General features: G+C 45.9%; 1 protein-coding gene across 1 annotated transcript in view; it reads right to left on the reverse strand.

The window, feature by feature from the left end:
* LOC311125993 (small G protein signaling modulator 2-like) overlaps window positions 1-15,000 on the reverse strand; it is a gene marked incomplete at its 5' end in the record, with an annotated part of 66,608 nt that overhangs the window by 28,436 nt on the left and 23,172 nt on the right. Inside the window, 2 exons of the mRNA XM_084200016.1 lie at window positions 11-179; window positions 13,337-13,474. Coding sequence (XP_084056142.1) covers window positions 11-179; window positions 13,337-13,474 — 307 coding nt within the window. The remainder of the gene's footprint in view (window positions 1-10; window positions 180-13,336; window positions 13,475-15,000) is intronic.

The following is a 15,000-nucleotide window of genomic DNA, read 5'->3' on the forward strand; positions in this document are numbered from 1 at the left end:
GTATTCTCACCGGTCGTGGATGCAGGTGCAGCCTGCTGGGTATTCCCATGAGACGTTACTGCCCCCTGTGGAGCAACACAGACATGACGACATGTGACTGGTGCTTTCTGCTGCCTGCTGCCATGAAGACGGGCTGCCTCCTATATACGCACCCTGGATGTCCATCATCTCCCCATGGTCTGGAGGGGGGATGGAGAGACAGGGAGAGAGAGAGAGGGAAAGAGAGAGGATGGAGAGAGAGAGGGAGAGAGGGAGGATGGAGAGAGTGGGAGAGAGAGGGAGAGAGAGAGAGGGTGAGAGAGAGGGAGAGAGAGAGAGGATGGAGAGAGAGGGTGAGAGAGAGAGAGAGAGAGGGTGGAGAGAGGGATGGAGGGGGAGGGGAAAGAGGGATGGAGAGAGGGATGGAGAGAGAGAGAGAGGGTGAGAGAGAGAGGGTGAGAGAGAGAGAGAGAGAGAGCAAGAGAGAGAGAGAGGGGGGGGATGGAAAGACAGATGGAGAGAGAAGGGAGAGAGTGAGGGAGAGAGAGAGAGGGATGGAAAGACAGATGGAGAGAGAAGGGAGAGAGAGAGGGATGGAGCAAGGGGGAGTACAACAACAGGAAAAGAGATCAAACAATCAGTAGGGACAGAGAAGCTTAAGGTGCTCTGAGACACATTTGACATTTTTTTTTTACATTTTAGTCATTTAGCAGACACTCTTATCCAGAGCGACTTACAGTTAGTGAGTGCATACATTTTTATTTATTTTTATACTGGCCCCCCATGGGAATCGAACCCACAACCCTGGCGTTGCAAGCGCCATGCTCTACCAACTGAGCTACACTAAACTAATCTAGCTAACATCCAATTACATGATCTGTTACTATACATGACATCAATTAATTAATCGATTTCAGCTTCAAAAATAAATAATTGCTCTTTCAAATATGTATTTTTCATTTTGCGTACATCGCTCACATAGATGAGGTATACATTTATGTGGTTATCCATAAGTGAGTCAGACAGGCATCATAAAACACACAACATTGAGAATATTGAGAATAAAGAAAAACTTGGAAATGAATAAGAAGAAGTTATGGGCAGCGAGCAGACAGAGCAGAGCATGCTGGGGCAGAAAGAACCCAACATAGAGAACAGACTGGCTCCACAGAGGACCAACAAAAACATTAGGAGAGGAGAGGAGAGGAGAGGGGGAGAGGAGAAGGACAAGAGGAGAGAGACAGGGCAGCAGGGTTCTCAGGCCATGCAGGAAGCATAAAGCCAGAACATGACGACAGAAAAGGAACACAAACAAAAAACCGAAAAGGACGCCAATGAGGGAATACCAAAAAAAGAAAGAACATTAAAGAAATGCTCTTCACCTTAATTCTTCAGGGTAGAGCTGATGACCTGTTATGAATATGAGTAGCTGCTCTTTGGTTGTTCAGCAGAAAAACCAGGAAATCAAAACGATAAAACAGAACCAAACATAAAATGCTGGTGGAAAGGAGACCATGCATTCGGACTCCCTAGAAAATGTATTTTTTTGGGGGTAAATTGAATTCAAAGTTGAACAGGAAGTGATTTTAGGGTTTTTGGTAATATACTCCCGGGTCTTGACATAACGATACTGTAACAGGGTAGGAACCAAAGTGTGACAGGGTAGGAACCAAAGTTTTGTCGATGTCTCTACTACTGCGGAACCCCACAGGACCTAGCGGTCACAATGGAAGGGACGAGGGGACGACAGGGGTTAGTGAAGAATTACAGTGAACAGCATTGCAGAAAGAATGACTGCACCAACAGAGGAAGAGGAGAAAACTACATCAGAGCAAAGAAAGGAAAGAGATATATATATATATATATATATATATATATATACACAGTGGGGAAAAAAAGTATTTAGTCAGCCACCAATTGTGCAAGTTCTCCCACTTAAAAAGATGAGAGAGGCCTGTAATTTTCATCATAGGTACACGTCAACTATGACAGACAAAATGTGGAAAAGAAATCCAGAAAATCACATTGTAGGATTTTTAATGAATTGATTTGCATATTATGGTGGAAAATAAGTATTTGGTCAATAACAAAAGTTTCTCAATACTTTGTTATATATCCTTTGTTGGCAATGACACAGGTCAAACGTTTTCTGTAAGTCTTCACAAGGTTTTCACACACTGTTGCTGGTATTTTGGCCCATTCCTCCATGCAGATCTCCTCTAGAGCAGTGATGTTTTGGGGCTGTCGCTGGGCAACACAGACTTTCAACTCCCTCCAAAGATTTTCTATGGGGTTGAGATCTGGAGACTGGCTAGGCCACTCCAGGACCTTGAAATGCTTCTTACGAAGCCACTCCTTCGTTGCCCGGGCAGTGTGTTTGGGATCATTGTCATGCTGAAAGACCCAGCCACGTTTCATCTTCAATGCCCTTGCTGATGGAAGGAGGTTTTCACTCAAAATCTCACGATACAAGGCCCCATTCCTTCTTTCCTTTACACGGATCAGTCGTCCTGGTCCCTTTGCAGAAAAACAGCCCCAAAGCATGATGTTTCCACCCCCATGCTTCACTGTAGGTATGGTGTTCTTTGGATGCAACTCAGCATTCTTTGTCCTCCAAACACGACGAGTTGAGTTTTTATCAAAAAGTTCTATTTTGGTTTCATCTGACCATATGACATTCTCCCAATCCTCTTCTGGATCATCCAAATGCACTCTAGCAAACTTCAGAGGGGCCTGGACATGTACTGGCTTAAGCAAGTGGACACGTCTGGCACTGCAGGATTTAAGTCCCTGGCGGCGTAGTATGTTACTGATGGTAGGCTTTGTTACATTGGTCCCAGCTCTCTGCAGGTCATTCACTAGGTTCCCCCGTGTGGTTCTGGGATTTTTGCTCACCGTTCTTGTGATCATTTTGACCCCACGGGGTGAGATCTTACGTGGAGCCCCAGATCGAGGGAGATTATCAGTGGTCTTGTATGTCTTCCATTTCCTAATAATTGCTCCCACAGTTGATTTCTTCAAACCAAGCTGCTTACCTATTGCAGATTCAGTCTTCCCAGCCTGGTGCAGGTCTACAATTTTGTTTCTGGTGTCCTTTGACAGCTCTTTGGTCTTGGCCATAGTGGAGTTTGGAGTGTGACTGTTTGAGGTTGTGGACAGGTGTCTTTTATACTGATAACAAGTTCAAACAGGTGCCATTAATACAGGTAACGAGTGGAGGACAGAGGAGCCTCTTAAAGAAGAAGTTACAGGTCTGTGAGAGACAGAAATCGTGCTTGTTTGTAGGTGACCAAATACTTATTTTCCACCATAATTTGCAAATAAATTCATTAAAAATCCTACAATGTGATTTTCTGGAGAAAAAAATTCTCATTTTATCTGTCATAGTTGACGTGTACCTATGATGAAAATTACAGGCCTCTCTCATCTTTTTAAGTGGGAGAACTTGCACAATTGGTGGCTGACTAAATACTTTTTTTCCCCACTGTGTATATATATATATATATATATATATTTTAACACATTCTATTAAAACAAAATGAAACTGGTTGCTGCATATCTCACATGCAAATGCGTCAGGCATGTTGAACGTAAATGAAGACAATGGAGCCAAAACTAAAACTACACAGAAGGGTTTCAAACCAAACCAAAAAGAGTGCAAAAGGGAATAACAACAGAGCAAATAATCAAAGCATTTCTTTGTGCCCCAGAACCCAACAGTGCTGAGAGAGGACCATAATAACTGGGACTAACATGGTACTGCTCCATTGAGCGGAGAGGAGAGGACAATAGTAACTGGGACTAACATGGTACTGCTCCATTGAGACGAGAGGACCATAGTAACTGGGACTAACATGGTACTGCTCCATTGAGAGGAGAGGACAATAGTAACTGGGACTAACATGGTACTGCTCCATTGAGACGAGAGGACCATAGTAACTGGGACTAACATGGTACTGCTCCATTGAGAGGAGAGGACCATAGTAACGAGAACTAACATTGCACTGCTCAATTAACAAGGGAGGACCATAAAAACTGGGAATAACATGGTCCTGCTCCATTGAGAGGAGAGGACCATTTTAACTGGGACTAACATGGTACCGCTCCATTGAGACGAGAGGACCATAGTAACTGGGACTAACATGGTACTGCTCCATTGACAGGAGAGGACCATAAAACTGGGAATAACATGGTACTGCTCCATTGAGAGGACCATAGTAACTGGGACTAACATGGTACTGCTCCATTGAGACGAGAGGACCATAGTAACTGGGACTAACATGGTACTGCTCCATTGACAGGAGAGGACCATAACAACTGGGACTAACATGGTACTGCTCCATTGAGAGGAGAGGACCATAATAACTGGGACTAACATGGTACAGCTCCATTGAGTGGAGAGGACCATAGTAACTGGGACTAACATGGTACTGCTCCACTGAGAGGAGAGGACCATATTAACTGGGACTAACATGGTACTGCTCCATTGAGTGGAGAGGACCATAGTAACTGGGACTAACATGGTACTGCTCCACTGAGAGGAGAGGACCATATTAACTGGGACTAACATGGTACTGCTCCACTGAGAGGAGAGGACCATATTAACTGGGAATAACATGGTACTGCTCCATTGAGAGGAGAGGACCATAGTAACTGGGACTAACATGGTACAGCTCCATTGAGAGGAGAGGACCATAGTAACTGGGACTAACATGGGGCTGCTCCATTGAGAGGAAAGGACCATATTAACTGGGACTAACATAGTACTGCTCCACTGAGAGGAGAGGACCATATTAACTGGGACTAACATGGTACTGCTCCATTGAGAGGACCATAGTAACTGGGACTAACATGGTACTGCTCCATTGAGAGGAGAGGACTATAGTAACTGGGACTAGCATGGTACTGCTCCATTGAGAGGAGAGGACCATAGTAACTAGAATATCATGGTACTGCTCCATTGAGAAGAGAGGACCATAGTAACTGGGAATAACATGGAACTGCTCCATTGAGAGGACTATAGTAACTGGGACTAACATGGTACTGCTCCATTGACAGGAGAGGACCACAACAACTGGGACTAACATGGTACTGCTCCATTGAGAGGAGAGGACCATAGTAACTGGGACTAACATGGTACTGCTTTATTGAGAGGAGAGGACCATATTAACTGGGACTAACATGGTACTGCTCCATTGAGAGGAGAGGACCATAGTAACTGGGACTAACATGGTACTGCTTTATTGAGAGGAGAGGACCATATTAACTGGGACTAACATGGTACTGCTCCATTGAGAGGAGAGGACCATAGTAACTGGGACTAACATGGTACTGCTTTATTGAGAGGAGAGGACCATATTAAATGGGACTAACATGGTACTGCTCCATTAAGAAGAGAGGACCATAGTAACTGGGACTAACATGGTACTGCTCCATTGAGAGGAGAGGACCATAGTAACTGGGACTAACATGGTACAGCTCCATTGAGAGGAGAGGACCATAGTAACTGGGACTAACATGGTACTGCTCCATTGAGAGGAGAGGACCATAGTAACTGGGACTAACATGGTACTGCTCCATTGAGAGGAGAGGACCATAGTAACTGGGACTAACATGGTACTGCTCCATTAAAAAGAGAGGACTATAGAAACTGGGACTAACATGGTACTGCTCCATTGAGAGGAGAGGACCATAGTAACTGGGACTAACATGGTACTGCTCCATTGAGAGGAGAGGACCATAGTAACTGGGACTAAAATGGTACTGCTCCATTAAAAAGAGAGGACTATAGAAACTGGGACTAACATGGAACTGCTCCATTGAGAGGAGATGATCATATTAACTGGGACTAACATGGTACTGCTCCACTGAGAGGAGAGGACCATATTAACTGGGACTAACATGGTACTGCTCCACTGAGAGGAGAGGACCATATTAACTGGGACTAACATGGGACTGCTCCACTGAGAGGAGAGGACCATATTAACTGGGACTAACATGGTACTGCTCCACTGAGAGGAGAGGACCATATTACCTGGGACTAACATAGTACTGCTCCACTGAGAGGAGAGGACCATATTAACTGGGACTAACATGGTACTGCTCCACTGAGAGGAGAGGACCATATTAACTGGGACTAACATAGTACTGCTCCACTGAGAGGAGAGGACCATATTAACTGGGACTAACATGGTACTGCTCCATTGAGAGGACCATAGTAACTGGGACTAACATGGTACTTCTCCATTGAGAGGAGAGGAGAGGACCATAACTACTGGGACTAAGATGGAACCACTCCATTGAGAGGGCAATAGTAACTGGGAATAACATGGTACTGCTCCATTGAGAGGAGAGGACCATAGTAACTAGAATATCATGGTACTGCTCCATTGAGAAGAGAGGACCATAGGAACTGGGAATAACATGGAACTGCTCCATTGAGAGGACTATAGTAACTGGGACTAACATGGTACTGCTCCATTGAGAGGAGAGGACCATATTAACTGGGACTAACATGGTACTGCTCCATTGACAGGAGAGGACCACAACAACTGGGACTAACATGGTACTGCTCCATTGAGAGGAGAGGACCATAGTAACTGGGACTAACATGGTACTGCTCCATTGAGAGGAGAGGACCATAGTAACTGGGACTAGCATGGTACTGCTCCATTGAGAGGAGAGGACCATAGTAACTGGGACTAACATGGTACTGCTCCATTGAGAGGAGAGGACCATAGTAACTGGGACTAACATGGTACTGCTCCATTGAGAGGAGAGGACCATAGTAACTGGGACTAGCATAGTACTGCTCCATTGAGAGGAGAGGACCATTGAAAGTGGGACTAAAATGGTACTGCTCCATTAAGAAGAGAGGACTATAGAAACTGGGACTAACATGGTACTGCTCCATTGAGAGGAGAGGACCATATTAACTGGGACTAACATGGTACTGCTCCATTTAGAGGAGAGGACCATATTAACTGGGACTAACATGGTACTGCTCCATTGAGAGGAGAGGACCATAGTAACTGGGACTAACATGGTACTTCTCAATTGAGAGGAGAGGACCATAGTAACTGGGAATAACATGGTACAGCTCCATTGAGAGGAAAGGACCATAGTAACTGGGACTAGCATAGTACTGCTCCATTGAGAGGAGAGGACCATTGAAAGTGGGACTAAAATGGTACTGCTCCATTAAGAAGAGAGGACTATAGAAACTGGGACTAACATGGTACTGCTCCATTGAGAGGAGAGGACCATATTAACTGGGACTAACATGGTACTGCTCCATTGAGAGGAGAGGACCATATTAACTGGGACTAACATGGTACTGCTCCATTGAGAGGAGAGGACCATAGTAACTGGGACTAACATGGAACTGCTCCATTGAGAGGAGAGGACCATAGTAACTGGGAATAACATGGTACTGCTCCATTGAGAGGAGAGGACCATAGAAACTGGGAATAACATGGTACTGCTCCATTGAGAGGAGAGGACCATAGTAACTGGGAATAACATGGTACTGCTCCATTGAGAGGAGAGGACCATATTAACTGGGAATAACATGGAAAAAATTAACTTAAAGTATAATTGTTTTAGATTACTAATGTTACTGTCCCCACTACAACAACAACAATAATTAGATGCATAATTTTATCCTTGAAAATGTTCATTGAAATACTATAGAATTCCATTCATTCCTATGGAGGACCGCTCCTACTGGGGAATGGCAAACTATTACGGACTACAAAGGGAAACCCAGCCGCGAGCTTCCCAGTGACGCGAGCCTACCAGACGAGCTAAATGCCTTTTATGCTCGCTTCGAGGCAAGCAACACTGAAGCATGCATGAGAGCACCAGCTGTTCCGGAAGACTGTGCGATCACGCTCTCCGTAGCCGATGTGAGCAAGACCTTTAAGCAGGTTAACATTCACAAGGCCGCAGGGCCAGACGGATTACCAGGACGTGTACTCAGAGCATGCGCTGACCAACTGGTAAGTGTCTTCACTGACGTTTTCAACCTCTCCCTGACCGAGTCTGTAATACCTACATGTTTCAAGCAGACCACCATAGTCCCTGTGCCCAAGAAAGCGATAGCCGTCAGTAGCCATGACGTGCTTTGAAAGGCTGGTCGTGGCTCACATCAACACCATCATCCCGGAAACCCTAGACCCACTCCGATTCGCATACCGCCCCAACAGATCCACAGATGACGCAATTTCAATCACACTCCACACTGCCCTTTCCCACCTGGACAAAAGGAACACCTATGTGAGAATGCTGTTCATTGACTACAGCTCAGCGTTCAACACCATAGTGCCCACTAAGCTCATTACTAAGCTAAGGAACCAGGGACTAAACACCTCCCTCTGCAACTGGATCCTGGACTTCCTGACGGGCCGCCCCCAGGTGGTAAGGGTAGGCAACACCACATCTGCCACGCTGATCTTCAACACAGGGGCCCCTCGGGGGTGTGTGCTCAGTCCCCTCCTGTACTCCCTGTTCACCCATGACTGCATGGCCAGGCACGACTCCAACACCATCATTAAGTCTGATCACTGACAACGGTGAGACAGCCTATAGGGAGGAGGTCAGAGACCTGGCAGTGTGGTGCCAGGACAACATCCTCTCCCTCAATGTGAGCAAGACAAAGGAGCTGATCGTGGACTACAGGAAAAGGAGGGCCGAACAGGCCCCCATTAACATCGACGGGGATGTAGTGGAGAGAGTTTCAAGTTCCTTGGTGTCCACATCACCAACAAACTATCATGGTCCAAACACACCAAGACAGTTGTGAAGAGGACACAACACCTATTCCCCCTCAGGAGACTGAAAAGACTTGGCATGGGTCCCCAGATCCTCAAACAGTTCTTCAGCTGCACCATCGAGATCATCCTGACCGGTTGCATCACCGCCTGGTATGGCAACTGTTCGGCATCCGACCATTAGGCGCTACAGAGGATAGTGTGTACGGCCCAGTACATCACTGGGTCCAAGCTTCCTGCCATCCAGGACCTATATACTAGGCATTGTCAGAGGAAGGCACAAAAAATTGTAAAAGACTCCAGTCAAGCAAGTCATAGACTGTTCTCTCTGCTACCGCACGGCAAGCGATACCGGAGCGCCAAGTCTAGGTCCAAAAGGCTCCTTAACAGCTTCTGCCCCCAAGCTATAAGACTGCTGAACAATTATTCAAATGGCCACCTGGACTATTTACATTGACCCTCCCCCCTTTGTTTTTACACTGCTGCTACTTGCTGTTTATTATCTATGCATAGTCACTTTACCCCTACCTACATGTACAAATTACCTCAACTAACCTGTACCCCCGCACATTGACTCAGTACCGGTATCCCCTGTATATAGCCTCATTATTGTTATTTTATTGTGTTACTTTTTAATAAAAAATTTTACTTTAGTTTATTTAGTAAATATTTTCTTAACTCTTTCTTGAACTGTATTGTTGGTTAACGGCTTGTAAATAAGCATTTCACGGTAAGGTCTACACCTGTTGTATTCGGCGCATGTGACAAATACAATTTGATTAGATTGAATTTGATTTAACATGGTGCTGCTCCATTGAGAGGAGAGGACCATAGTAACTGGGACTACATGGTACTGCTCCATTGAGAGGAGAGGACCATAGTAACTGGGACTAACATGGTACTGCTCCATTGAGAGGAGAGGACCATAGTAACTGGGACTAACATGGTACTGCTCCATTGAGAGGAGAGGACCATAGTAACTGGGACTAACATGGTACTGCTCCATTGAGAGGAGAGGACCATAGTAACTGGGACTAACATGGTGCTGCTCCATTGAGAGGAGAGGACCATAGTAACTGGGAATAACATGGTACAGCTCCATTGAGAGGAGAGGACCATATTAACTGGGACTACATGGTACTGCTCCATTGAGATGAGAGGACCATATTAACTGGGACTAACATGGTACTGCTCCATTGAGAGGACCATAGTAACTGGGACTAACATGGTACTGCTCCATTGAGAGGAGAGGACCATAGTAACTGGGACTAACATGGTACTGCTCCATTGAGAGGAGAGGACCATAGTAACTGGGACTAACATGGTACAGCTCCATTGAGAGGAGAGGACCATAGTAACTGGGACTAACATGGTACTGCTCCATTGAGAGGAGAGGACCATATTAACTGGGACTAACATGGTACAGCTCCATTGAGAGGAGAGGACCATAGTAACTGGGACTAACATGGTACAGCTCCATTGAGAGGAGAGGACCATAGTAACTGGGACTAACATGGTACTGCTCCATTGAGAGGAGAGGACCATAGTAACTGGGACTAACATGGTACTGCTCCATTGAGAGGAGAGGACCATAGTAACTGGGACTAACATGGTACTGCTCCATTGAGAGGAGAGGACTATAGTAACTGGGACTAACATGGTACAGCTCCATTGAGAGGAGAGGACCATAGTAACTGGGACTAACATGGTACAGCTCCATTGAGAGGAGAGGACCATAGTAACTGGGACTAACATGGTACTGCTCCATTGAGAGGAGAGGACCATAGTAACTGGGACTAACATGGTACAGCTCCATTGAGAGGAGAGGACCATAGTAACTGGGACTAACATGGTACTGCTCCATTGAGAGGAGAGGACCATAGTAACTGGGACTAACATGGTACTGCTCCATTGAGAGGAGAGGACCATAGTAACTGGGACTAACATGGTACTGCTCCATTGAGAGGAGAGGACCATAGTAACTGGGACTAACATGGTACTGCTCCATTGAGAGGAGAGGACCATAGTAACTGGGACAAACATGGTACTGCTCCATTGAGAGGAGAGGACCATAGTAACTGGGACTAACATGGTACTGCTCCATTGAGAGGAGAGGACCATAATAACTGGGACTAACATGGTACTGCTCCATTGAGAGGAGAGGACCATAGTAACTGGGACTAACATGGTACTGCTCCATTGAGAGGAGAGGACCATAGTAACTGGGACTAACATGGTACTGCTCCATTGAGAGGAGAGGACCATAGTAACTGGGACTAACATGGTACTGCTCCATTGAGAGGAGAGGACCATAATAACTGGGACTAACATGGTACTGCTCCATTGAGAGGAGAGGACCATAGTAACTGGGACTAACATGGTACTGCTCCATTGAGAGGACCATAGTAACTGGGACTAACATGGTACTGCTCCATTGAGAGGAGAGGACCATAGTAACTGGGACTAACATGGTACTGCTCCATTGAGAGGAGAGGACCATAGTAACTGGGACTAACATGGTGCTGCTCCATTGAGAGGAGAGGACCATAGTAACTGGGACTAACATGGTACTGCTCCATTGAGAGGAGAGGACCATAGTAACTGGGACTAACATGGTACTGCTCCATTGAGAGGAGAGGACCATAGTAACTGGGACTAACATGGTGCTGCTCCATTGAGAGGAGAGGACCATAGTAACTGGGACTAACATGGTACTGCTCCATTGAGAGGAGAGGACCATAGTAACTGGGACTAACATGGTACTGCTCCATTGAGATGAGAGGACCATAGTAACTGGGACTAACATGGTACAGCTCCATTGAGAGGAGAGGACCATAGTAACTGGGACTAACATGGTACTGCTCCATTGAGAGGAGAGGACCATAGTAACTGGGACTAACACGGTGCTGCTCCATTGAGAGGAGAGGACCATAGTAACTGGGACTAACATGGTACTGCTCCATTGAGAGGAGAGGACCATAGTAACTGGGACTAACATGGTACTGCTCCATTGAGAGGAGAGGACCATAGTAACTGGGACTAACATGGTACTGCTCCATTGAGAGGAGAGGACCATAATAACTGGGACTAACATGGTACTGCTCCATTGAGAGGAGAGGACCATAGTAACTGGGACTAACATGGTACTGCTCCATTGAGAGGAGAGGACCATAGTAACTGGGAATAACATGGTACTGCTCCATTGAGAGGAGAGGACCATATTAACTGGGACTAACATAGTACTGCTCCACTGAGAGGAGAGGACCATATTAACTGGGACTAACATGGTACTGCTCCATTGAGAGGAGAGGACCATAGTAACTGGGACTAACATGGTACTGCTCCATTGAGAGGAGAGGACAATAATAACTGGGACTAACATGGTACTGCTCCATTGAGAGGAAAGGACCATATTAACTGGGACTAACATGGTACTGCTCCACTGAGAGGACCATATTAACTGGGACTAACATGGTACTGCTCCATTGAGAGGAGAGGACCATATTAACTGGGACTAACATGGTACTGCTCCATTGAGAGGAGAGGACCATAGTAACTGGGACTAACATGGTACTGCTCCATTGAGAGGAGAGGACCATAGTAACTGGGACTAACATGGTACTGCTCCATTGAGAGGAGAGGACTATAGTAACTGGGAATAACATGGTACTGCTCCATTGAGAGGAGAGGACCATAGTAACTGGGACTAACATGGTACTGCTCCATTGAGAGGAGAGGACCATAGTAACTGGGACTAACATGGTACTGCTCCATTGAGAGGAGAGGACCATATTAACTGGGACTAACATGGTAAAAATGTTGTCCTTAACACATATTATTGAAATACTGTAGAATTCCATTCATTCCTATGGAGGACTGCTCCTACTGGGGAATAGCAATATGACCGACCAGTGGCTTCAAAGCTTCTCACTGGCCAATACACAGCATCAGCAATCCAGGGTTTATATACAGTACATCGTTGCTTAGCGCCTCTTACCCTGACAATTGAAATAGAATCTATCTACAGAAGTACAAGCAGCCTGTTGATTCAAAGTTCCTACAGGGGAACACTGATGTAAATGCTGAATAAAGGGGGGTCAGGTAATTCTAGCCTACAGTATGAATCAGTTACATCAGATTCTCTCTCTCACACACACACATACACACGGACGGACGGACGGACGGACGTGCCACTTGACCTAGCTGTAGTTCTCACCATGGCAATGCACCACGGTCTAGCCAACATCAATGTTAATGAATCAGTGCAGTCAGGTCACTATCATAACACATTATCAGTGTCAAGTGGAAATGCATTATTTATCATGTGATGATGAGGAACTTTATACCAAACTAGTTTTGTCATTTTGTATTAAAGAGAGCCCTCCACTCTCCCAAGCATCCAACCTACCCTGCACTGTTGGGACAAAGACACACAGCGCTTTAGAGGAGAGAGGTTTGGATTGGAGAGGTTTGGGGTGCATGCAGGGTAGGATGGGGAGGGATGGACCAGGAGGTGAATTGTGGGTAGTGAAGTTTGTAAGGGGGGGAGGGGTGTTTTGAGGTAGGTCAGGTGACGGGATAAAAACCTTTCATGACATTAGGATCTGTGAGGTTCCGCCAGCAGATCATTGAAATCATAGCCTGGAGTCTATCCTCCTCTTCTTCTTCATCATCCAGCGAGGGAGCACGGCTGCCCGTGGTGTGGTGGTAGTTTATAGTCACTGCTATATACCAGGTGATAATACACACAGATAACACAGTTAAACATATAGCACAGCGCCATCTATAGGCCTGGTGGTGTGGTGGTAGTTTATAGTCACTGCTATATACAGTGAGGGTAAAAAGTATTTGATCCCCTGCTGATTTTGTACGTTTGCCCACTGACAAAGACATGATCAGTCTATAATTTAATGGTAGGTTTATTTGAACAGTGAGCGATAGAATAACAACAAAAAAATCCAAAAAAACGCATGTCAAAAATGTTATAAATTGATTTGCATTTTAATGAGGGAAATAAGTATTTGACCCCTCTGCAAAACATGACTTAGTACTTGGTGGCAAAACCCTTGTTGGCAATCACAGAGGTCAGACATTTCTTGTAGTTGGCCACCAGGTTTGCACACATCTCAGGAGGGATTTTGTTCCACTCCTCTTTGCAGATCTTCTCCAAGTCATTAAGGTTTTGAGGCTGACGTTTGGCAACTCAAACCTTCAGCTCCCTCCACAGATTTCCTATGGGATTAAGGTCTGGAGACTGGCAAGGCCACTCCAGGACCTTTATGTGCTTCTTCTTGAGCCACTCCTTTGTTGCCTTGGCTGTGTGTTTGGGTCATTGTCATGCTGGAATACCCATCCACGACCCATTTTCAATGCCCTGGCTGAGGGAAGGAGGTTCTCACCCAAGATTTGACGGTACATGGCCCCGTCCATCGTCCCTTTGATGCGGTGAAGTTGTCTTGTCCCCTTAGCAGAAAAACACCCCCAAAGCATAATGTTTCCACCTCCATGTTTGACGGTGGGGATGGTGTTCTTGGGGTCATAGGCAGCATTCCTCCTCCTCCAAACACGGCGAGTTGAGTTGATGCCAAAGAGCTACATTTTGGTCTCATCTGACCACAACACCTTCACCCAGTTCTCCTCTGAATCATTCAGATGTTCATTGGCAAGCTTCAGACGGCCCTGTATATGTGCTTTCATGAGCAGGGGGACCTTGCGGGCGCTGCAGGATTTCAGTCCTTCACGGCGTAGTGTGTTACCAATTGTTTTCTTGGTGACTATGGTCCCAGCTGCCTTGAGATCATTGACAAGATCCTCCCATGTAGTTCTGGGCTGATTCCTCACCGTTCTCATGATCATTGCAACTCCACGAGGTGAGATCTTGCATGGAGCCCCAGGCCGAGGGAGATTGACAGTTATTTTGTGTTTCTTCCATTTGCGAATAATCGCACCAACTGTTGTCACCTTCTCACCAAGCTGCTTGGCGATGGTCTTGTAGCCCATTCCAGCCTTGTGTAGGTCTACAATCTTGTCCCTGACATCCTTGGAGAGCTCTTTGGTCTTGGCCATGGTGGAGAGTTTGGAATCTGATTGATTGATTGCTTCTGTGGACAGGTGTCTTTTATACAGGTAACAAGCTGAGATTAGGAGCACTCCCTTTAAGAGTGTGCTCCTAATCTCAGCTCGTTACCTGTATAAAAGACACCTGGGAGCCAGAAATCTTTCTGATTGAGAGGGGGTCAAATACTTATTT

Source organism: Coregonus lavaretus (genome assembly GCF_964263955.1).
Source record: "Coregonus lavaretus genome assembly, contig: HAP1_SCAFFOLD_1095, whole genome shotgun sequence".
NCBI classification, from domain to species: domain Eukaryota; kingdom Metazoa; phylum Chordata; class Actinopteri; order Salmoniformes; family Salmonidae; genus Coregonus; species Coregonus lavaretus.